This window comes from Dermacentor variabilis, chromosome 7 (genome assembly GCF_050947875.1).
Source record: "Dermacentor variabilis isolate Ectoservices chromosome 7, ASM5094787v1, whole genome shotgun sequence".
Taxonomy (NCBI): domain Eukaryota; kingdom Metazoa; phylum Arthropoda; class Arachnida; order Ixodida; family Ixodidae; genus Dermacentor; species Dermacentor variabilis.
The window spans coordinates 43,435,132-43,459,886 of record NC_134574.1 but is presented as its reverse complement, the minus strand read 5'-3'; the positions used below and the strand labels follow the sequence as shown (position 1 = coordinate 43,459,886).

At 45.4% G+C, this 24,755-nt stretch overlaps 1 protein-coding gene across 3 annotated transcripts in view; it reads right to left on the bottom strand.

Moving 5' to 3' along the window:
• Positions 1-24,755, bottom strand: part of LOC142589013 (uncharacterized) — a 118,046-nt gene that overhangs the window by 78,160 nt on the left and 15,131 nt on the right. For all 3 annotated transcript variants that reach the window (XR_012829775.1, XM_075700806.1, XM_075700805.1), the window contains exon 3: positions 5,637-5,702. Coding sequence is in view for 2 of the 3 variants with exons in the window: in XM_075700806.1 (XP_075556921.1) it covers positions 5,637-5,702 (66 nt within the window). In the remaining variant the exon portion in view is untranslated. The remainder of the gene's footprint in view (positions 1-5,636; positions 5,703-24,755) is intronic.

The window sequence follows — 24,755 nt, the reverse complement described above, 5'->3', positions numbered from 1 at the left end:
TTTAGGTAAAGGAAATAATTAGATTGCGTAGGAAAGCGAATCTTTGTAGCTGTTCCTAGGCCAGATTAGTAAATGTGAGACTTATACGAGAAATAAGATCCAGAAAATGGTGTAAACATAAACAAGTGGTTAGAAAAGGCACTACCAGCTATAGTACAACCGATCAAACAGTCACTACAAACAGTCACTACGGTAGCATTGTAGGAACATTTGCAATAATTAAAAAAGTCGGAAGCTTACCAAAACCGGTCATAAACATCTTCATCAACGTATTTTTATTTCCTCTGCAGGACGAGGGCCCTCACAGTGATCTCAAATTACCGCGGTATCATGCCACCCTATTCTTTATTAAATAAAAATGTTTCAGTTTATAACACCGTCTAAATCTCTGCCCTTCTTGACTGGCTTCCTTTTCCTTGGTGCCTTTCTTGCGGCTCCAATATACCACCGGCTATCTGCCGTACCAATTACACGGCCCTGGTACACTTCCTTGGGATAATAATTGGGACTCGGACAAACTATACGGACGCCGATAGGTGTGTTTGCATCATCGCGGTTAGCATCGGCGTTATCGTGCAGTCTCACTAACGAAAGCGAACGCGGTCCTCACACGCGGTGTGTTGGAGGGGCAGAGGGTGGAAACCTTAATTTTCAAAACCCATGTTCGGGTCTGTGTTTCAAGGTGAGAGTTGAAATTACTTCCCGATAATGGCTAGAAGAGGGTCAAGAAGACTTTTTCGAGGGTCTCCAGGGTTTTGGGGCACGCTTGGATGGATAAAAAAACAAAGGGAGGCGGATGTGCCATGACCACTCGTCAGCCGCTTGGTAGCGGAGCCATACCGGCATTTTGCCATGCAACTCACGCTTTCATGCCAGCAGAGCTTTGCTGCTGCCATGACACGTTATTATAAAGCGTCTGCAAACATTTCTCCCTGACAAGCGTACAATCGGCCTTGTTTTGCAGCAGCTGATTGTGTTTGGTGGCGCCTGTACCTCCTTAAACCGCAGTTAAATGCATTCAACTGTGTTCGACTAGAACTTCCAGCTAGACTGCTAGCAAAGTGGGAGAAGAACATTGGAGTGCACGAAGGGCTCGACATACATCGTTATCAGTGAAGGCGATTTGGGACATTACCACTCGAAGCGTACATTGAACAACGGAGATCTACGGCGGGGAGTTAGCGCACGGCGGTTGGCGTAGGCCCATCTCCGTCCGCGCGCTAGCGTTGTAGGTAGTGACGTGAAAGCAGTCTAGTGTCGTCAACTCAGCATAAATATTCTGCGAAATAAAGGTGGTGTGGTAAGGCCGCTGAGCAACGGCGGCTTCGTTTCAGGAAATGCCTGTTAATGTCGCGTGCGTGTGTTTACTTCATGGAATTGCATAAAGACAAGCAAACACAAATAAACAAGAATCTACAACAGCAACATGCTGTATCAGAATGCTCCGTGGCAAAAAGAGGCATTGACCTCCGACGCTGCAGGACGTGTGAGTCCAACGCTTCTCCCAAGGTCTAAACTTGCCGAGCTGCCATTAGAGGCACTGGCTGTAGTCACGGACACCACACGCACGTTCGACTTGACCGCAGGGAAACGCGGACGGAACGCGGACGGCGTCAGCGCAAGCTCTGTCTCGTCTTTCGCTGCGTAGCCTCATCAGTGCTGCTACATACCTATGCGTGATGGAATTCACTGAAACATCACTGGTCTGCCCTGAGAAGTCTTTTTATGGGCTTCAGTAAATACTTCGGGTGGAAAAGGTGATCCAGCGTTCCAAATGGACAGCCAGATGAGAACAGAGGTGAAACAGCGCGAAAAAGACGAGGACACAAGGAAACAAATACCACAGACAAGCGCTGACTGCCAACTAGAAGTTTACTTGAAATTCACCGGACATTTATACCTTTTTCAGCATAGGCATGCGCAAATCAGTCGCAAAAACCTGTGCAAATCAACAACATTTTAATCTTTCTTCCACGAGTGTGATTTCTTTTCCCGACAAGACAATAGAGGGAGTGCTTACACATTTATCTCCTTCCTTTCTAATATGAAAGGCTTCTACTATTTCGCTTTCCTTCTTACCCTTTCCTTTCCCTATGAATTTTGTCTTTTCAAATATGGGGTGCATTGACACTTGTTACAGTGTCTAGCTAAATGACTCCCATAGCCATTCTTTAGGTTAGTGCTGTGCTGACGAACTCTTTCAGTGAAGCACTGTCCCGTTTGACCTATATAAGATTTTCCACAGCTGACCGGTATTTGATAGATGACGTTGCCTCTACACTCAGTTAAACGAGTTTTATGATTTCTGGTGTACAGGTGCCTTTCGCGCTTGTTCATGCGATTAAATATCGAGGACAACTTACATGGGTCACTGAAAACCAAATTAATATTATATCTATTGGAAACTTTCTTAAGATTGTGTGACAGCTTGTGTAGGTATGGCACCACGTGCGCTTGTCTTTTGTCTTGGTTTTCTTTTTGGGAAGCATCGGAACTTTTTTTCTCTTTCTGCAAAATGGCTTCGCCTACTGAAGTGATCACAGAACTGGGAAAGCCTGCGTCCTGCAGTCGCGATGTTTGATTTAAAAACTTTGATCGCACTCATTCTCACATGACATACTAAGTGCTGCCTTAATGGGCGTTGTGGCTATGCCTCTCTTAATCAATTTAGAGTTTGCGCTGCCCTAACGCAACAAGGTTTTCTTAGATCGGGGATGATATTCCAAGCATACGTGCTCGTCCAAAGAAAAACCGAGGTTAATAGCTAGAAACTGAATACGGTTGTTAATTGACAATCTATACGTGGACTCAAGTCCTCCCGATGAGTTGATGAACAAGTTCAAAATTTCTTCGACCGCGTCATAAAAATGCGTACAGGTATCTTTCTTCATAACAATTAAGTATTTGTCAACATATCTAAACACTCGCGTTACAGGCATGTCCACCAACTTAGCAGAAATTACATTGTCAACCGAGGATAAACAAATGTCACATAAAATGGCGGCGATGGCTGATCCTATACAGATGCCAGTGCGTTGGATGGAGAATTGACCATCATAACTAACAGCAGTTGGACGAAGTTAAATGTCTTAAAAGGTATAAATGTCCAGTGAATTTCAAGTAAACTTCCAGTTGGCAGTCAGCGCTTGTCTTTGGTATTTGTTTCCTTGCGTCCTCGTCTTTTTCTCGCTGTTTCACCTCAGTTCTAAGTACGAACCAACTAGCCCTCATGAAGATCTTACTAAACCAGATGAGTGCAGCGAGAGCCACCTTTGATAATTCTCGTTCGTGGACAACATATATAAGCATAAAATTGACTTATTATGTGTGCACACGTTGAAGAAATATCATATTTTGGAAGAGAACGCTGTGCTGTGGGGTCTACGTAATAAAACCTTGCAGTATTAGAACCTCGGTAAACACAGGCGTCGGTGGACAGCTTCTAAAAATTTCAAATGTTAAAATATGGAGTTTTACGCGCGAAAGCTACTTTCTGTTTATGACGTACACCGTAGTGGAGTACTCCAGAATTTTCTGCAACCTGGGGTTCTTTAACGTACACTTAAATCTCAGTAGACGGGTGTTTTCGCATTTCGCCCCCATCGAAATGCGACCGCTGGTCCGGGATACGATCCCGTGACCTCGTGCTCAGCAACCCAACACCATAGCCGCTGAGCAAACACGACGGGTAATTTTAAATGTATCCTTTAGAAGGCACCCTGTCAGTTGGCGAAGTCCTACAGGGTAAAGCACTGTTCTCTTTGAAATCCCTGGCGCACTTCCGTAGACTAGCATCCGAGAATGATAGTTTTTTTTTTTTTGCTCAAGCGCTTCGTGTTTTCCGATACTCACAATCTCCAGGAGGCTTGATATCACTTTGCCCATTGGTGATTGATCTATGCCGTGTAAGGCATTTCGTTCCGGATGCAGCCTATCAAGATACACTTTTCATTCACTAAGCTTTTACAAAGCATACTAGTGGCACCAAAAATGTCTAGTTTTACAGCGAAGCACCTCTAATTTCTGTGGACATAGACAAACTGTTTCTCATACGTAGGCCGATCCCGGAGATAGTGCGATACGAGGCCGACCCACGGTGGAGGTGAAGCAGGCGTTAAGCAATGTCCATAGGTTGGCCGATACCGAAGATAGTGAATACCGCGCCGACCCACGGCGGAGGTGCAGTTTTCCAGTAAAAATCCCCACATTCACAGCTTCGCTCGTCATCCTTCTTCACGGAGTGGAATGGCACTGATATCTTTTTTTAAAGGTTTCCTACGTACCTGCATTCATTTCAATCTTCTTGATGAATATTATGCATGTGTGAACGCGCATAGTATGTTTTTCTAAATCAGAATAATAACAGACACGCCACAGGGGCAAGCAACAAAGCCAAGATGTACTTATAGAAGAAAAAAAAAGCAGTGTGAAGCGAACTGTACGTTCTCTGAAGAAAAAAATTGCAGTTCCGTCCGAAAGGTGAAGGACCGGTTGCGATGGCAAATTGGTAAATAGCTGTACAAACTAAGGATAATAGCTTTATCGGCCGTATAAACTTGTATACTTTCGCTTACTAACTAAATTAAAAGTAACTAAATCTGTAAGTGTGGCTCAACGAAAACGTAGAAAAAACAGACACACAGAGAGAGCGCTGTCTTTGCGTGTCTGCTTCTTTCTACGTGTTTGTTCAATCGCGCTCACACAATTTGTAATGAATTCGAACCAACTAGCCCCTCAGGTGTTCTACCTAAATTAACCAGCACGGCGTCACGCACGCAGATGTAAACATGAAAACAGATAACTCGGTGAGCGCGGAAACTCACTGTCAAAATTGTGGAGTAAGGAACCGCGGCAGCAGCAAGCGAATTCACCTTCATGCATGTCTGGCTTCAAAGAGAACGAAACATCGAAAAAAGCGCATACGAAGCTACCGGTGCTACGTGCACTCTGCAAACATCGCAGATCACTTTGAAGACGAGGCCCGCGCGGGCGCGTACTTTGACCACGTCGCAGATTGCTTTCCAGACCCAGGAGCGCCGACAACGCATCCCTATCGTGCATCCCTGCAGTAGACACCTAAAGGTGTTTACTGCAGCATCTGCGACTGGCGTGGCCGACGCCGTAGTATCTGTCGCGGGTGTCTCCACTCTGTACGGAGCGGCGGGCAAGGAGGACATCGAGTAACCTAGCAGCTGCCGGAGCAGAACGCCTCTCTTCCTTCACCTGACCCCCGCCTCGCGCGCGACAGGAGAGTGCACGCATCTGGGCCGCGTTCCTCGCTCGCGCACGAGAGATTGAACCGCGTTCGCCGGCTCGCCCGCACACGCTTTCACTGATGCGGAACCGCACAGTGACGGCAAAAATGCGTCTGTAGTTTGCATAAATCTTACCACAAAAAATACTCTAAATTAGTATTTACTAAAGAAATACCTTCTTCGTGATATTTTTTTTTATTTTTCAACTCTACACTTTGCGTCATCCAGAAAAGAGCAACCGATGTGGTAGCATGAACTGCTGTCATCTATAATACACGCTGGGGCGCACATAACACGGCTGTTGGCGATGTGCCTCGTGATTGCATCGTGAAGGACGCAGAAGGCCATGACGTTTATTACATCCCGTATCTACGCACTTACCGGATGATATTCACGTCTCACAAATTCGAAGCGCCCGCTAGAAAGCAGATCTAGGCGCCTTGATACCTGCATGAAAATAATCGCGTAACCTTTTTAGTTATCACCATGAACCAGAATGAATGTTTTGTATTAAGCATATGGGGAAATGGTAGGCCAATTTCCCCATATGGTCAAAGCAATAATTACAGCATCTAACGAAGTAGCAGTCAGCCCGCTTGCTAGATGTAAGTTGCTGACCTGACTCGAACCTAATATGAGACAATCTTTCTCCTAGTAAGAGTTTCGCTCTATCGAAATTGCTACTCATACACATCCAAACACCCTAAAGGATTATGATTCTATATAATAAGGTCCTAACAAAGTTAAAAAGAAGCACCTGTGAAAACGATGATTTACACTCATTCTGTAAAAGTCACGTCGTACAATCAACTTTCTTATAGGTGCGCAGTGTCTGGCACAATTTTGGCCGAATTTCCCATGCACCAGCAGCGCTGAGGTTGATTGACAGATATGCTCAGTTCAGATTGCCAACATGACATTCCTCCATCCCACGCATTGCGCAGCGGTAGGCGCTGTTTAGGCTATTTTGCCCGGAATGGTATTACTTTTCATTATTTTTCACCACTTAAAATTGCATTAAATGTGCCGGCATTTTTGGGAGGCTAGTGAGTAAATGTGTATGTGGATATAGAAAGAGAAGCACTATGAAGAACACTCTTGCAAAGTGGAAAATGCCTTGGTAATTTATGGTCTTGATGCAAGTGCTGCCGTACATTACATTGCGGTTATGCGCGATCCATCCTAGTTTGCTGCAAAAACTACGCTGGTACCTAGTTCACCTCTGGTAGAAGCGTTGGCCACCACATGAGTGAATTTTGTAAAAAAAATTAATGTGGGTCGGACAATGGGGGACTTGGCAGATGTTTGATTTAGATTCACCTTCCTTCAAATTTGGGGCGCCATAGGAAACCATGATTATCTTTCCCCTTTATAATCAGGGAACTATACTCCAATCCGAGTTCATAATTAGACGAAATAGCGTGGAATGGTAACAGGTATGGGCGACGACTAACGTTTATTATTTCTCAAAATAAATAGCGGATTCGCGGATAATTACAGAATAATTATGTTCACCAACTTTGCAGCGATGTACAACAACCGTGGAAGGTTTCCAGATTATCATCGGTGAACTAATTTGGCTTCAATTTCCTATCTGTCAGAGATTGCTAATGGAAATGTTATATGGTTACGTTTTTTCTAGTTTGTCGGCTACCCACTAGGTTCCTCCGAATACATTGTTGAATATTATATTGCCATAGACACATCCCTCCAGGTTAGGGAAAGTTTAATTTTATCCGATGATCTGTACCACACTCCATTCGGTGCAGGTGAGCTTGGAGGCATGGTTGCTCAGAATAATGACTAATTACTGCATCTGACAACATTGTGTGCGCTTAATGTTTTGAGAAGCCATGAGTAATGTATCAACAACGAAGGCCCTTTGACAGCATTTTATCAACACTATAAATGCCATCTTTCGGTCGACAGCATAGAAGGGGAATGGTGCAGCGAATATTTCTTTTACTGAAAACGTCTGAAAGGTGCATCGCGCTCAAGACCAGAAGATATGTACGTCCAGCGCTTTACAGCAACATTGCAACTAAGAGAATTGAAGGTTGTATTGCTGTTTTTTAACAAAGCGTAGAGATTGAATATTGTGCATCGCCGTTTGTCAAATACGGCGCATAAGTCCCCTATTTCTCTTGAGGTTCTTTGTGACAAAAAATATTTTACCAACATCCCAAAAGCAGTAACAAAGTTGGCTTAATAATATAAATTTTCTTCAGTTTTCTTCATAAATAACTTCACATCATCACATAAGATATGTTTGCATCACATAAGATATTGTCCGTAGTTCACGAGCGGCGCATTTCCCTCAATCTGTTGCAACATCATAAATTTATTTTATGAGGCCCCAAGAAAGATGTCACTGACATATTTGGAAGATTTTTGCTATTGCCTCTTTGCTTCTGGGGGACACCCGTGTAAACTATTGAGGAAGAATCAGAATCGCATATTCGGCAAGCACTCAGCTTGCCGAAGATCCACTACTATGTAGGAAAAGTTCACGTGACACAGCACTCACTGCGGTTGTGTTTATCTGGTCTTGCCATTGAGCAAGACACGTTTCCTAACAACATAACAATTTTCTTCACATGAATCTTGCTGGAGTGACTGCTATACTCCATAATAAAGAGATTGCAGCTGAATATATCACCCTGCGGACGACGAACGCCATCAAGGAGGCCATTTCGCTGCAGTTATTAAAATCAAACAGCATGCATAAATCCTGAAAGAAAAATGGCTCGTTTACGTGACAACCACGCTTTATGTAAAACACGCGTGGAAATAAAGAAAGTCCCTTTCTCACGCTCGTTTTCTACTAACATCACCAGCATATGCTATGAGGGCAGACGGTTTGCAACTGGGAAAGTGCCGCAGATTTTTTCATACACTATTTTCTCTTATCCACTCTTTTGTGTTGACCTATTTTCTTATGGCGCAGAAGAAGCTGGCATTATGTTTCACCCTTCGTATCCTCCAAGTCTTACAAGGATATCGGACTGAATTCCCCAATAATTTATCATTGTAACTTGCAAGTGCGAGCTTTCGAGCGAATACGCATTGTTAACCACCTGTTGTTGTTCTTGCACGTTTTGTCTCTTATGTGGAGCGGAAATAGAAATGCACAAAAATTTTTTTCGAGAACACCCGTAAAAGTCAATTGGAAGGTCACAAGCCACCTGGCCGCTCATTGTGCAAGTTGCAGTTGCTTGCCGCTGTTAGACAAGGCATATGTATTTTTGCTGGCACAGGAGAAAGTGTATGCGAGATGTGCAAGCTCTCAATATTTTCACGAACTAAAATGCTTGTGTTATTCCTAGTCGGTTACTTTGTCTCCCAAACAGGTGGACCGCTTAGTAGGCAGGTGATTAGTGTTACCTTAGACATATCCTCAATAATATTTGGTCTAGGTTTTCGATAAGTTTCATGACGCGTTTGATCAATTTACGTCATTTTGTCAATCCGATACAGTCGTCTTTATAATTTCGTATAGTTTTGAATAGCGCGTTCATTCATCTCCTTTACTTGTATGTTCTGTTTGGCGCCGAAGAGGCCACCGTGACTTGGCTTAATTTTCTAAGATATATTGACGTTCTCGTTTTCAGAGCGATGTAAGTTCCTTTTAGGCAGTTCTGGCTTATATTTTGCACGTGTTTTTGTCATTGCTAGTTTCACAGTATTGCGCTAGCCTGAGTAAGAATGTTGTTTTTCATGTTGTGTTTCATGAGTGAACTGTCCTATTAAATGCACCCTAGCTACCACACAGACTTTTACACGTTACAGCATAGGCTCCTGATACAATTACTATTAGTTCAATCGGAGATGTAATTGATAACGGTTTAAATGTAATTGATCGCTGCCACAAAAATTTATGGATAATCAATAAATAATCTATCATAGAAACTGACGCTGTCTAACTTTAACTTCCTAACTGTGTTTAGTGAGGTCAGCTTAGCAGGAGTCTTTGAGGAACAATCAGCCATGGTTTGGGATATCAACGGCCTTAAGTTTAGAAGGACTGGAGAGGCTTATACAGTACTAACGGCCATGTCATCGGCTATAGAGGTCTCTCAAACAAGAAGCAATACGGGCTAGGATTCCTAATACATAAGGGCATAGCGGGCAATATTGACGAATTCTAGAGCATTAGTCAGAGGGTAGCAGTAGTCCTAATGAAACATAATAACAGGTATACATTGAAGGCAGTACAAGCCTACGCTCCAATATACAGTCCCGATGATGATGAAGTAGATCAGTTTTATGGAGCTGTTGAATTAGCGATGAGAATAGTGCGATTTCAGTATACTGTAGTAATGGGCGACTTCAATGCAAAAGTGGCGGAAAAGCAGGCTGGTGAACAAGCAATTGGCAACTACCGCCCCAATTCTAGGAACGCTAGACGATAGATGCTGGTATATTTCACAGAAAGGAATCGGCATAGAATAACGAACACGTTTTTCAGCAAGCGTAACGACAGAAAGTGGACCTGGAAAAGCCCTAATGGTGACACAAGGAAATAAAGTAATTTCATGCTTTCTGACGATAACAGCATAGTCCAGGATGTAGATGTGATAACTAGGGTAAAGTGCAGGGATCATAGACTGGTGACGGCTATGATTCACCTTAATTTGAAGAGATGAAGATAGATGACATAGAGGTAAAGAATAAAACCGTATCTAGTTTAGCTTCTGAGGCAGCAATTTAAGGGGGAGGAAAGGCACCAAGGCAACAAGTAGGCAAGCTCTCCACAGTAACAAAGGACCTCATAAGAAAGCGACAAAGAATGAAAGTGTCCAACTCAAGAGATCAGATAGAATTCTCGGAACAATCAAAACTAATCAACAAGGCCAAAATATGACATATTTGAAATTATAATGTGTGAAACTGAGGAAGCCGTAAAAAAATGGACGCAGCATGAAATGAGTGAGAAGGAAATTGGCAAAGGGACAAACCAAGACGTATGCACTGAAAGATAAGCAGGTAATATTATCAGCAATCTCGAAGGCATAGCAAAAGCAGGGGACGAATTCTATACTAACCTGTAGAGTACGCAGAGGAGCCACGCTACCTCCATTCGAAGCAGTAATGAACAGATTGCAGCGAATCCTTCAATAACTAGGGATGAGGTCAGAAGGACCTTGAAGAAATGGAACGCGGAAAGTGGCAGGAGAAGATGGATGAACAGTCGATTTAATGAAATATAGAGGAGACACAATGATTGAAAAACTGGCGGCTCTCTATACGAAGTTTTTAGTTACATCATGGTTCCCGGAAAACTGGAAGAATGAAAACATTATACTGGTCCACAAAAAGTGAGACGATAAAGAATAAAAAAATTACTGGCCCAATAGCTTACTTCCGGTATTATATAAAATATTCATCAAGATAATCTGCAATGAACTAAGGGAAACAAGGGACAATCCAACACCAGCAACAGGCAGCTTTCCGGTTGGGATATTCTACAATGAATTAAAGCCATGCCATCAATCAGCTAATCGAGGAATGTATTTGATTACGTAGAGATACCAACAATCACAGATGCATTACCTAATCAAGATGTACAGGCCGCATACGTAAATACGTTGGAAAATATCTACAGAGATTCTACAGCTACCTTAATTCTGCAGAAGAAAAGTAGGACGATACCTATAATGAAAGGGGTCGGACAAGGAGACACAATCACTCCAATGCTATTCACAGTGCCCTTGGAAGAAGTATTCAAGCTATTGAACTGGCAAGGCTTAGGAGTAAGGATCAACCCCCAATATCTCAGCAACCTGAGGTCTGCAGATGCCATTGTTCTGTTCAGCAAGACTGAACACGAGTTACAAAGAATGATTGAGTACCTTAACAGAGGGAGTGTAAGAGTGGGGTTGAAGATTATAATGCAGTGGACAAAGATAACCATTAATAACCCGGCAAGGGAACAAGAGTTTTCAGGATCGCCACTCAGCCTCTAGTGTCTGTGAAGGAGTATGTTTACCTAGGTCAAGTAATCACAGTGAACCCTGACCATGACAAGTAAATTCACAGAATAATAAAAATGGGTGCAAGTGCATACCACAGACATTGTTGGCTCCTGAGTTGAAGCTTACCGCTATGATTAAAACGGAATGTGTGCAGTAGCTGCATATTACCCCTGCTGACATATGGGGAAGGAACTTGGAGACTGACAAAGAAGCTTGAGAACCAGTTAAGGACCACGTAAACAGCAATAGAACGAAGAATGTTCGACGTAACGTTAAGAGACAGGAACAGAGCGGTGTGGATCAGCGGGTATAGCCAATATTCTAATTGACATTAGGAGAAACAGATGAAGCTCAGCTGGTTATGTAATGCACCGGTTAGATTACCTGTGGACGATTAGGGTTACAGAATGAGTGCCAACAGCAGGGAAGCGCAGCTGAGGATGGCAGAACACTAGGTGGGGCAATGAATTTAGGAAATTCGCCGGTGCAAGTTGGAATCATTTGGCGCAGGACAGGGCTAATTGAAGTTCGCCTTCATCCTGCAGTGGACATAAAATAATCTTATGATGATGACGAATCAATAGAAGCAATCGATTTCTTTACGTTACTTCCCCACCTCATTTATTAAAATTATTCGAGTACCATAAAAACAACTAGGTGGCCTGGTGCTTTTCTTGAATGTTGTTAAGCCCTTCACACCTTTATTTTCACTGAGAATCGGCTTTCAAGAGTTTCTTTAAAAGTCTTCATTCGCTTTCTTAGGAAGATATCTGCAGCCACGCTAAAAACTGGCTCAATGTGCGCGTTGGCGAAAAGGACTGTGACGTAACGGATGAACACCTTGCACACCAGGCTGCGGTCACTCAATGACACAGTGCACCGATCTGGGTCGTGTATGAAGCGATACGCTTCATAATCAGGGAAATGCTCTCACGAGAGCGCCAGTGAAAAACTGACAAAACGCCCAGAGGAAACTCCCTGGCATCAACGCCCGAAGTGGACATCGCTATGCAGTAGCACCACTTGAATTAGTCGGCAAACATCGGATGGACCTCCTCCATATTCGTTTTGCTCGTTAGCCTCTAAGGCCTAAATGAATAATTCTCAGAGACTAAGGATAACTCTAAGCGTACGTTCCTTCAAAAGGTGGGTAAATCTGCATTGTAATTAAATATGAAGTTGCATGGTATTGAGCTGCAATAATAGTGCTCGCATGTTACGATCGCTGAAATAGGCGTATATAAGTACCGCACACATCAAACACCAATAACCACTTTCACTATTGGCCTAGAACTTTTGTATATATCACAGAAGTCATAGAATGCACTAAGCGCGAAATGAAGCAGCAGCTGTTACCGCCTATGAAGGCTGCCTAAAGGCGCTTCCTGGAGAGAGAGATAGATTTGTGGAAAGAAAAGAGGCTCAGTGGTCGGACTTATAAAAATGTGTCAAGTGTTCGGCTGCGCTCTTGTCACGCAAATAAGTCTCATTGTCAGCAAGCTGTTTGTGGGAAGGAGGTAATCCTTTAGACTTTTATCATTTAGACACTGTAGTTTAGGGATCGACCGATGACAATATGTAAAGGTAAGTTGTTCCATTGTTTGGTTGCGAGTAGAGAGAATGAAAACCTAAAACAGGCGTTGCTAATACGGTAATTTTGTACTTATTTGGGATGTTCATGACGTGTGTGTGTATTGTCAGATTTAGTCAATTAGCTGGAGCTAACAAAATGGCTCGTTTCGGCAAAAATTTAAAGCATGGCATGAAATTGTCTACTCAAAAAGTAATCCAATTATTGTGAGCATTACCAAGTAAACAAAGTTTTTGTTCAAAAGGAAAGCTACAGTAAAACGTGATGTATAATAAATAATTAGTTACAAGTCATTCACTTATTACAAGTTTGCTATGAGCTCACAGGAATGGTACAGACACAAGTGTTTGCTGTGCAGGGTGTTTCACTTAGCTTGAGCCGAGCATTAAAAATGTGCAAATGCTGTGTAGCTGGACAGAACCAAGGTAATATTGTTTGCCGTCTCTTAGAGATACTCAAATTACTTTTAGTATTCCGCCTATTTACAAATTAGTCTTAAGTAATTAATAAACTTTGTCATTATCACAATTCCATGAAAATTGTCAATGACGAAATTTAAGAGCAACATGACAAACACCCGCTACTGCTTTCTGTTGCTCAATACTTGCTGTATAACAGTATTTTTCCGAGCGTGCAATTTGCGTGTATTCGCGGGATTGTTTCGCACTCGGAAAATGGCTTTTATATTGCACTTACCAAACAACATAAGGCTGTGCCACCAATTTTTCATGTTGCTCAAAACTGTTCTCATTGACACTTTTCATCGAATTATAATAATTTAGAAGTTTATCATTCAATGAATTTTATTTATCTAATTAGGCGGAATGGAAAAATAATGCTCAGAATTTGTTCAAGCGGCGGCAAAAAATAGTACCTTGGCTCGCTCAAGCTACTAGTCAATTGCATATTTTAAGTTTTAGTCCAGTTTATGTGAAGCAAGCTGTATAGGATATATTGCTACGTTACAGTTGGCCGAGGGTTGAAAAACAAGTTTACCTAAGCAGTTGTTACGAGTTCTGAATGCGAAAGCAATAATGTGCAATTGAACGCTGCAGCGCGGTTCTTCGAGTTATGAGCTCCTCGCGGGCAAGCGAGCGCATTGCGGCGCTTGGCGATCGCCTCCTAGATAGCGCAAGGCCGATGCACTTAGAAACGCGACGTCACGCTACCTTGTGCGATTGACAAAGAACCTAATGGGGACGCTCCTGAGTGAGCTTGCGTGAAATTCACGTCAACTCTTTCGTCAAGTCGAGCTTGGTAAATGGAAATGTTTATCCAACTATCATAGCATTAAGGAGCAGAGTGCACAGCCCTGTCATTTGGGAGGCTCTGTATTAGCCCAGTGGGTAAGACAGTCGGTTTCTCAACGTGGGGTCATAAGTTAGAAACTCACTATCGCCAAGGTTATTTCTTTTGAGTTTATTTTGTTTCTATACAATAATTTCTTCATCGCAATTACCGATGCTCAGTTAGAATGCAGCTGAGAGCTTGTGTGGACAAAGAAAGCGTGGATAACACAGGCTTCACAGAGCGAGAGTGAGGATGAGTGGCGTCGCAATCATGGATGAATGAAAAAAAAGAGAAAGGAGCATACCGCATCGCAATTGAACCCGAAATCTACTGGGCCAGTCGTGACCCAAAACATCATCACACGTCAAAGTGCGCGGAGCCACGGCAAGGCACCTGAACAAGCGCACACTGAATAAAAAACCCCTGGCATAGCTACTGGACACCAAACGTCTCAGGAAGTCTCCATTCTTGATCCGTGATCTAGACGGAGATGGGCACGTGTTGGGCCATGCCTGTGGCTTCACGCAGTGTTCGCTTGCCAAGGCATGATGCGTGACACAACGCTCCTTCCTATGCTTTTCCTTCCTGCATGGTCGTGACGATGCACTCTCCCCTCACGTAACACCTGGGACGCCAGCGTAGCAGCGGTTGTACCCGTTCGCCTGCTTTGGTCCGTCGAGCCCACCGCATGACGTGGCGTCATAGCCATTGGGAGTTTAGTTGCCGTTTCGCTGATACAGATGACGGATGTTTAGGTCAATGGGACATTTGATGATTTTCATTCAATAAGAGAACGAGGTTGGTTTGGATTCTGAGCGCTTTAACGAGCTAAGCCTATCACTATTGTTTATCGTCGCATTTGTAAATAAACACCTTCCATCGTACCATTGTTGGATGTGCGGAGTACCGCAGTGTAAGCCCAAACAACGAAACGCACCTGCAAGCTTCACCGAAGCCGCCGAGTCGCTGGTGTTCCACCTACGTCCATGGACCTACACGGTGACAACGCGCGACCGGCTGCCGGCGCTCCTGGGCCTCATTACAGGGCGCCCCCAATTTTTAATGGAAAAAGCGGCAGAAGACAAAGAGCAATACCTAACCCACCAACACCGGATGTACGCCTCCTAATCCCTGGAATGTCATGAGCCAGCGGACCAACGACGCGTCGTTCCTCGAGGGAATCACGTTGACATGGTACGACAACTACGAAAGTTCGGCACATTGGCAGGATTTAGTCGACAAGATTCAGAAGTACTTCGGCGATCCATTTATTAAAATGAAGCGCGAGGATTAGCCTGAGCAAACTGAGCTCATATACAGGTGAGACGTACACACTGTATATCGAAGGCTTACGGAGACACAGCAAATCTGTGGGTTCGCATATGGCGGAAGAAGGTAAAGTCGGGCATACCCTCAAAAGAATAACTGATGACGTTATTGCATGATAGGTAAAGACAAGTTAGAGTCTGCAACTAACATCATGAAACACTGTCGCACATTTGAGACTCCTAAAGACTGCCACATTGCACCAAAGTTCTGCCGACTCGCCGACGTCTCTACTGTCGCGAGAATCGATGTGAGCCACTGTCTAGCTTTCGTGCGTCGAACATATGTCAAATAGTATGCGACGAACATGAACAACGTGAGGGTGTTGGTCTTCACTGAGCGTAAATTTTACCCTTAAATCTGCGGCCGTCGATTCTCTGTCATTACAGGCCACCACCCACTATGTTGGCTCACTGGTCTCTGATCCTACGGACCATCTTGCTCGCTGGGCCCTAGGTTTACGGAAGTATGACTTACAGCTGTGCTTCAAGAGTGGACGTCGTCACGCAGACGCTGAATGTCTACCGCTACTTCTTGCCACCAAGGAGTGCGATGCCGACAAATTCAGCGAATATCTGGCCGGTCTTCGCTCTTCACTCACAGCTTCTAGATCTTGATACCTTTCGCGTACAATAAGCTAACGCCCCCACTTAGGCACCTTTCTTAATATTCTATGTCGACATGTCACATCAGTGCTCCTTTGCGGTAGAACCTAGATGACATCAATTAGCGGAATTTCTGTGGAAAAGGCCCCCACATGCTTCTGGTCGTACGTAAAGCATTGCGAGACAACGTCTTCCGAGTCATGCATGCCGACCCGTCATCTGGCCACATAGGTTTTGCCAGGGCCTGCAGAGCACTAAGAAACTATTCTGTTGGCCAAGAATGCGTTACGATACGGCTACATACGTCTCCAGTTCTAATCAATTCCAATGCTAGAAACGTAGCGCTAGTGCTCTGCAGGGACTTCTCAAGTTCATCGCTTCTCCAATTTCTCCGTTTGAGATTATCAGAGATGTGTGACGCATCGCACGTCTGCGTAATTTTGCGTCACAAGACCGCCCAAGGGCTCGCTATGATAAGTGATATCAGCCAATCGTACACAAAAGGAGACATGGTGTGACTGTGAACTCCGTACCATAAGCGTCGCTTTTGCGAAGTTTCTAACCCGCTATACCGGCCCTTGTGTTGTTGTTGCATACTTAGGTAAATGTCAGTTACGTGTGATCGCGCCTCAGATTCACTGGTCGCAAGCCTCGCAAGACCGATGTCCTTCACGCCGCCCACCTGAACCCTTATCAGCAACGGAAATCCAAATGACTCGCCCGTTGGGGATCGTCTATAACAAGGAAATTGGTACGTTGCATTGGCTAAGGGGTGAAAGCGAATGAAGTTGGTTTGGTCATGGCGGTTTTCCCAGCTATGCCTTTGGCTATCATCTTTCATCCTCGCATAGGTAAGTAAACACCTTCATTGTAACAATGTAAAACGACCTTTTCCCCCAAAGAACACTGATATTGTTGGTATACTTCCTTTACGGAGAGTTTGACAGCTCATACAACAAGATAAATTACAAATGGGCGCAATGAAACGTTCGATCGTGAGAATAGCAGCGTACAAGAGTCAAAACACTCTTCGAATCACGCTAACTATTTTTTTGTATATAAAAAATGGTATACCTAGGTACGCTTTATGTTCACAGCCGGGTGCGAAACTGGGGATGGCCAAATACGTTCTAGGACAGGTACCTCTGTACACCGTGACGTCGTTGGAATAATGTGCCCGGCCATGTGCCACTCTACACCAAACCGCACTACACTCAGAAAGGGGCGACACTTGTTAAGTTTTTACAACCAGCCGCACTTGGCCTGATCCCCATTCCCTTTACGCAATTCTTCAAATCGGTCTCTAGCCATCTTCGAATCCATTACTTGCTTCCTACTTCCGCAACAAGGGAAACAAACGAAAGAAAGAACATTGGATGCGGCTACGGACACGCGATGACATGGTGAACCGAGCAACATAATCTGTTAAACACTTCCTTATAGAAATGATGGCGGGATCACTTGTCGCTTGACGTCATGGGCGTCAATTCTCGTTCTACGGCTGCAGGTGACAAGATGCCGGAGGGGGAACGCGCCACTTTGCTATCGTGACATGTTTCGCTAAAGCTACCTCGCCGTGTGCTATGCGCAGTCGACGTTGCTGTTACTGCTTGGCTATGCGCTACTGCTCTGCTAAACGCGAAAGCGAAACCTAGTCAAGCCATTTAGGCGCTGTATGCAAGGGTTCCGCGAAAACTGTCTCAACGACCCTAAATATCCATGTTTTCCATACCCAAGGACAAAAGATGCCAAGATTACTTATCACGGGGAATACGCCCAAAGGACTAAGATGTGACTTGCACTGCAGAAGTAGGTCAAATTTTGTAGTGTAATATTTGGCAGGTAAAGCGCGATGAATTTAAAGTAAAAAAATCATTCAGCCGTCCATGAACTGCACTATGGCAGCCTTCATTGGCAATGTTTCTCTCAACAATAGCTTCCTAGTAAAAATGAAGTCTCGCGTGTTTCTCTGTACCATCTTTCTGTCCATTGTCATACATCATCATTCCCAAAAATGCTACCCCACACTGTCCATGGCTTTTCTAGAGCGTCATAGGCGGTATTTCGGCTCTAAGACCATTAGCGTTTAGTTCGGTTTAGCTGACTGTATTTAGGCTTCTTTTCTCGTGGAACAACGAATGCTTGGTTTTCTCTAAGTCGAGTAAAAAAACAAATTGTCTAAAACTGTTGTAGGCAAGACATGGGGCATTTCTGCGTCCACAACACACAGGCACATTTCTTTATTTTTTATCGGAGCGTAACATAAACAATAAAGGAAACGTTCATAACTAACTACAACTCATAGCATGCTACGCAGTCCAAATCATGTTTCTTCACAAAAACTTTCGGCGAGTGCTTCCTGGATGATGATGCAACGCTAGACTAATTCTTTTATGTTCTCGATGGTCGTTTCTCGGCATTTCGATTAATTTATCAGACAGAACACACCACCCACGAAGCGTGTTCAGATGCCCTCGACTCAGTCCTTGCTGCAATGCCATTTCTTCTAAGCAATGAATAAAGAGGGTGCCTTTACTGTCGACGGCCAACAGTGCTAACGAAAGATTTTGTATTCTTTAGCAGTTGTTCGCACAATTCAGCCAGTACCATGCGCAAGAATAGTTAGCAGTCATGTCCAAATTATCATGTGTATTAGTCTTTTTATTTGCAACTGCCCTCTTCGCCAAGAGGATGTCGTAAATAGTAATTATGCACATATAGAAAACAACAACTCACAGTGCGGTTACAATTGTTTAACGAGAATAATAAAGCATTGGCTGTGGCACGGGCTAGGCGTTTTCACTAACGATGTCGTGGCAGGCGTATCGCTCGGGGGGTCTGAAAATCCTTCTTTTCCCATGACATTTCCGTGCAGGCTATATTTTATACCCTTCTATTTTAAATACTACGCTCCTCTCCAATACTCGACGTTCACTGGCTTTCTAAGCATAGCGTCGTAGCCTAAGGAACTATGTCGGTGACGTTATGACGAGAATGATATGGCAATTCTCAACTGACGGGAATAGCAAAATGACGGCAGCTTCAACACGGTGGCATGATGACATTAGGATGACTAGCAGTGTATGATGACGTTGGCGTGACAACGACTGCACGGCCACGGATGTGTAACGACGACTTTGTGACCATGATGACGTGACGGCGAGTGTATTACACTAATCACGTGACGTCAAATACATACGGCATGGTTTGAAAACAAGTTTATGCTTACGTGGCAAAGACGGCGATAGGAGCACGGTGCGTCGAAAAGAGCGTGACGACAGTGGCACTAAACGATGGTTCGACGACCTATTCAGCGACCGATACACATCGGTACTGAGCTAGCGGCACACGCTCATACTAACTGTAGACCACACAATATCCGGGAGTGCATCACCGCTGTTGGCGGTGTAAAACGGATTAATTATGATATTCCGGCGCTTGAAAAAATAGCAATTCTATTCTACGAAGTGAAAGTGGATATACAGTGAAGCTTCTGCGGACGTTAGAAAAGTACTACCACCCCAACTGACATTACACGACGTTACACAGGCACCACCAATACATGAAAGATACATCACGCACACACGTGTTCGGAAGTCCAGCATACATCCTCATTCTTCTAGGCCTTCCACCAAGCGCAATTACGTTATTCAACTAAATAATTCTTAAAATAAGCTGCATCAGAGGATGTGTTAAGTACGGCCTACACGTAAGCTGCGCCCATGAGAGCTTGGGATCTTAACTCTTTCTGTACCATGGGGAAAATAGGTGTTTTTTCAGGTTACGCCAGATATTTCTTGCTGAGGCACTACTGCACTAAATATTTCGTATAATACACCAGAAAAGGCAGAATGAATGCGCTTTTCAGGTAGAAGAGAGAGAGACAGAGAGGCAAAGCAAAGACAGGGGGGTTGACCCGACATTATCTCCGGTTGGCTACCCTGCACTGGGGTGGGGCAAGGAGATGCAACAGGTGAGACAGCGAAGGATAAAAAAAGAAAAGAAAAACCTAAACACACACAGGCACGTACACACGAACTGTTTCTGTGGGCACTGTCACGCAGCCCGCAAAGGCGTCCCTAGTCTTAAGCAGTGTAACCGTAGAGTCATACGTCCCACAGTGTACAGTCCCTATTTGTCAGAAAGTCCCATGTTTTTGAAGTATCGCAGCAGCGCCTTCATAGCGCATCGCGCTGATGTTCACGTAGGCGAGTTTCCAAGGATCTTGTTTTCTCACATTGGGCGCTTGTCCAGTTTGTCTAGGGTGGCTGAGAGGACCGCTCTTTGTGGGTTCAAACGAGATCACTGACAAAGAAGATGCTCGATTGCTTCATTGCACCCGCAGAAGTCACAAAGTGGGCTGCTGGCCATTCCGATAAGAAAAGAGTAGGCATTTGAAAATGCTACTCCAAGCCACAGATGGCTTAGAAGGGTGTAATCACGTCGTGGAAGCTCGGGTGGAATACGGAGCTATAAATTAAGGTCCAGGGTATGAAGGCGTGCACTTGTGAAATCGGATAAATTCCATTGGGCTAATGTTAGGTCACGTGTAATTGCGGAAAGTTTTTTTTCGCTGCGTCGGCTCTCGAAAGAAGAATGCCAACGCAGTTGACGCCGTCATGGGCAGATCGGGCAGCTGCGTCTGCTCGATCATTGCCACGTATGCCACAGTGACTAGGCAACCACTGATATATTATATCGCGCCCTTCGTCAACTAGTTGATGGTGGACTTCTCTGGTCTCTGCGACAAGCTGCTCATGTGATACATGGCGCAGTGCTGACAGTACACTCTATAGGGCTGCCTTGGAATCACCGCAGACTGACCATGCGTGTGGGATTCCTCCAGAATGAAATGAAGAGCCGCACGCAGGGCTACCAGTTCTGCAGCTGTCGTTGATGATACATGTCACGTTTTTAGCTGTATTTAGACGGATCGTCTTGGTAACACCACAGCGGCAGCTGCACTTGCAGTGAGGTACAAAAGGTTTATTAACGAGATATATGTCATAAAACAGATATCATCATCATCACCACCATCATTATCCTATCGATGTCTACTGCAGGACGAATACCTTTGCCCGCGATCTCCAATTACCCCTGTCCTGCGCAAAAGAGATATAAATGTCCAGAACCTAGATTGTGGCATAAGATGAAAGAAAGTTTGTAAAGACACGCTGGTATCTACTAAAAAAACTAACAAAAATTATAGGATAAACAATTGTACTGCCGTCTAATAGGCACTGTATTCCCCCAAAATCCAAATTTTTAAATAATTTTCCACTTGAAGAATTTAAGTGCAAGCACAACAGTTCGGTATGCCAGGCTGCGGCCGCCGATATTCCGGGCGGGCTTGCAGCGTCGTCACTCTCATAGTCCGACGAAAAGACAGCATTCTTAGACTCACTGCTGCGTGATCCACTGACAAACTCAGCCGCAAACACAGCGGAATCACGAGATTTGCGATCTATCGACGCGCGCACCAATCCCCGAGGCGGCCATTTTCGCTTCCTACTTTGACGGTCGCGAAACTTTGGAGTGTGGTAAAAAATTAGCACCTTTCGCGGAAAAAAAGAACTGCTTAGAAAATGAAAACATAGTTCTCGTTCACGTCCCGTGGAACAGTGTACGTGAGCGGGACATAAGGCCTCTAAAACGGCGTTTTAGACCAAGGATAGCGGACCGCATTATTGCTTGCTAGTTTGACGATCTTGAAAACATTGGAACACATTCAAAATCGCCGTCTGGGGGAGGGAAGCGAGCTGCTTAGAAAACAAAGAGTAGTTGTCCTCATGCATGTCCGATAGTGCAGTGTCTCCGTAGGCGGCGCGGAGAGTCTCGAAACCTGCGTTTCAAACTGCACCGGCCGTTTACCATGACGGAACTGTGGACAGCGAAAGATAACAGTAACAAGAGAAGTGCACCTGGTCGGGACGCCATACCTTCCAAATTACCCGGTAACATGAGCGGTACAGCGGCCCGCGGCCTCCTAGAGCACATCAACGATTCCTAGGAGAGCTCGCAGTTGCCGAAGTAATGGAAGGATGTAGAGGTCCGCTTCATTCCAAAGCCCAGCAAGGCCCTCACCATAGACAACATGCGGCCCGTATCCCTCAAGTCCTGGGTGGGGAACGTGATGGTGCGCATGGTCCTTCGCCGGCTACAGAAGCACCTCGAAGAAACGGATCAGATGCCGGAGGCGATGTACGGCTTCAGACAACATCTCAGCACCCAAGACGTGATGATCCAACTCCCCGAACTGGTCGTCAAGCCAGCAACGAGACACGCGCCGCGCGAGACACACGCCCTCCATCTGAAGGGAGCGTTTGACAACGTGTCCCACGCGAGCGTGTTGCCGAATCTGAACAACAGGTTCGGCAAAAAGACATTCGGCTACATAAAAGATTTTCTGTCAAACCGAACGGCGACGATCAGGTAGGGGAGGAGAGGTCGGACACTGTCGACCTCGGCGATAGGGGCACACCTCAGGGATCGGTGTTGTCGCCCCTGCTTTTCAACCTGGCCCTCCTGCCCCTGGCCAATCTACTCAAGCAAATCGAAGGCGTGGACCACGTGTTCTACGCCGACGATATTACTGTGTGAACGGCCTGAGCCGGATCCGATGCCTGAATAGAGGAAGCCTTGTAGCTGGCGGCAATGACCGTGTACGAGTAGGCAAAGTCGTGCGGACTTAGCTGCGCTCCCCAGAAATCAGAGCTGCTCATGATCCAACCGGGAAAATCCAAGAAGGAGCTGCCGCCGAACGAGATTATCACCATCGCCGGAACGACCATCAAGCCAACACAGCATGTTAGGATTCTCGGCCTACTACTTTAGAGCGACGGGAAAGCACACGCTGCCATCACAAAGATCAAAACTACAACCGAACAGATACTTGGTATGATTCGCAGGGTATCTAGCAAAAACCAATGCCTTAAAGAGGACGATGCCATGTGCCTGGTACGCGCGTTCGTTGTGTCGCGGGCTACCTACTGCGCCCCGTATCTCCAGCTGAAGAAGGCGAATAGGGACACCCTAAACACTATGCTTCGTAAGGCAACGAATCAAGCACTGGTCATGCCCATATACTTGTCCACGCAAAAACTGCTAGACATCAGCGCCCAGAACACGGTGGAGGGGCTCATCGAAGCCCACCTCTCTAATTAGAGAATTGGGCTCATTCACACGGAACACGGACGAGCTGTCCTACGCAAGATAGCATGGCATATCAAGCCAGTACCCATCAAAGCGACCCTTCCGGAAGGCTGGAAGACGACCATTCATACCAAGCCTTTTCCTCGGAACATGTCGCCGGGCAAGGACGATTAGAGGCGCACCGCGCGAGCCCAAGCCATAGCCCTGAAACTGGAAGAGAACCACAAGGTCCTTTACGCGGACGCCTCGCTTCGAAAACACAGTGACCGTGCAGCAGTGGTGGTTACGTCAAAATACATGCTGATCGTCAGCGCGTCCCTGATGGCAACAGACCCCGCAGTTGCCGAAGAAGTGGCCGTGGCCTTCGCACTCGCACAGCTGGGCGTGGGCACCATAGTCACCGACTCAAAGACAGCCTACAGAAGCTTCCGCAGGGTGGTAATCTCCTCCGCAGCCCAGCCATTCTATTCAAGCGCAAGCTTCCGGGAAGAGCCATAGAGCTCGTGTGGGTCCCGGCTCACTGGCAGGTAGCAGGCAACACCATCGCTGACAACCATGCCCGAAAAGTGTCAATCTGGGCCGAGCACGATCCGGAAGAGCTGTCGCGCCCGGTTACCAGCTTGCGGGAAATTGCGCACATGTGCCAAGAGGAAAGGTCCAGGCTGCTAGAACCGCACGCCAAACTCACCAGGCAACAACAGACGATCCTGCGTCGAGCTCAGGCGGGATCGCTTGCGCATCCCGTGCTGAAGAACCGCATGTGCGCTGCGGAATACGATATGCTCTGTCCTTTTCGGAGAATAGAAAAGTGCACCCTGCCACATGTTTTGGCAGAGTGCACAGATTTCAAGAACCCCCCACCTCCCCTTCCCACCAACACTCCCAGTCCCCAACCCCTTGAGCGAAGGGAGACCTTGTTATCGAGCCCCGCCCTACCGATACAGCTCCTACTTATGGACAGGGGCCAGTAGCTGCTGGGAACATATGGGTCCCATAATTAGAGAAACACCCCGTCTGATGCCTGCGTGCCCCACCGATTTATCTCGGGCACAGTAAATGTGCCTTCATCATCATCATCATCATCATCATCATCATCATCATCATCATCATCATCATCATCAAAGCATCGTTAGTGGGCTAACGATGCCCAATGGGCGCAGTAAGGAACGAGTTAATGCAAGTATACAACAAAACAGTTCGTTTACGCGGAAACTGATAGACAAAGCCGTATTCCAGCTACCGTTTCAGGTCCATCCTCATTCAGCCTTATGTTTGTAGGCCTTCTGCCTGGCGAAATGAATGAATGAATTCTGGGCTTTTACGTGGGAAAGCCGCGATTTGATTATAAGGCATACCGTAGTGGGGGAATCCGGGTCAATTTTGACCACCAGGAAATCTTTAACGTGCCCGCAATGCGCGGAACACAGTGTAAGGGTCAACAAACCGCTACTAATACCGGCCAACTAGAAGCTAACAGCTTCGCTGTAAGGAAGAGTCGGTAAAAAGCGAAGATCGCTCGAGCGTAAAAAAAGGCAGCTGCAAGAAGCCACGGACTATGCTG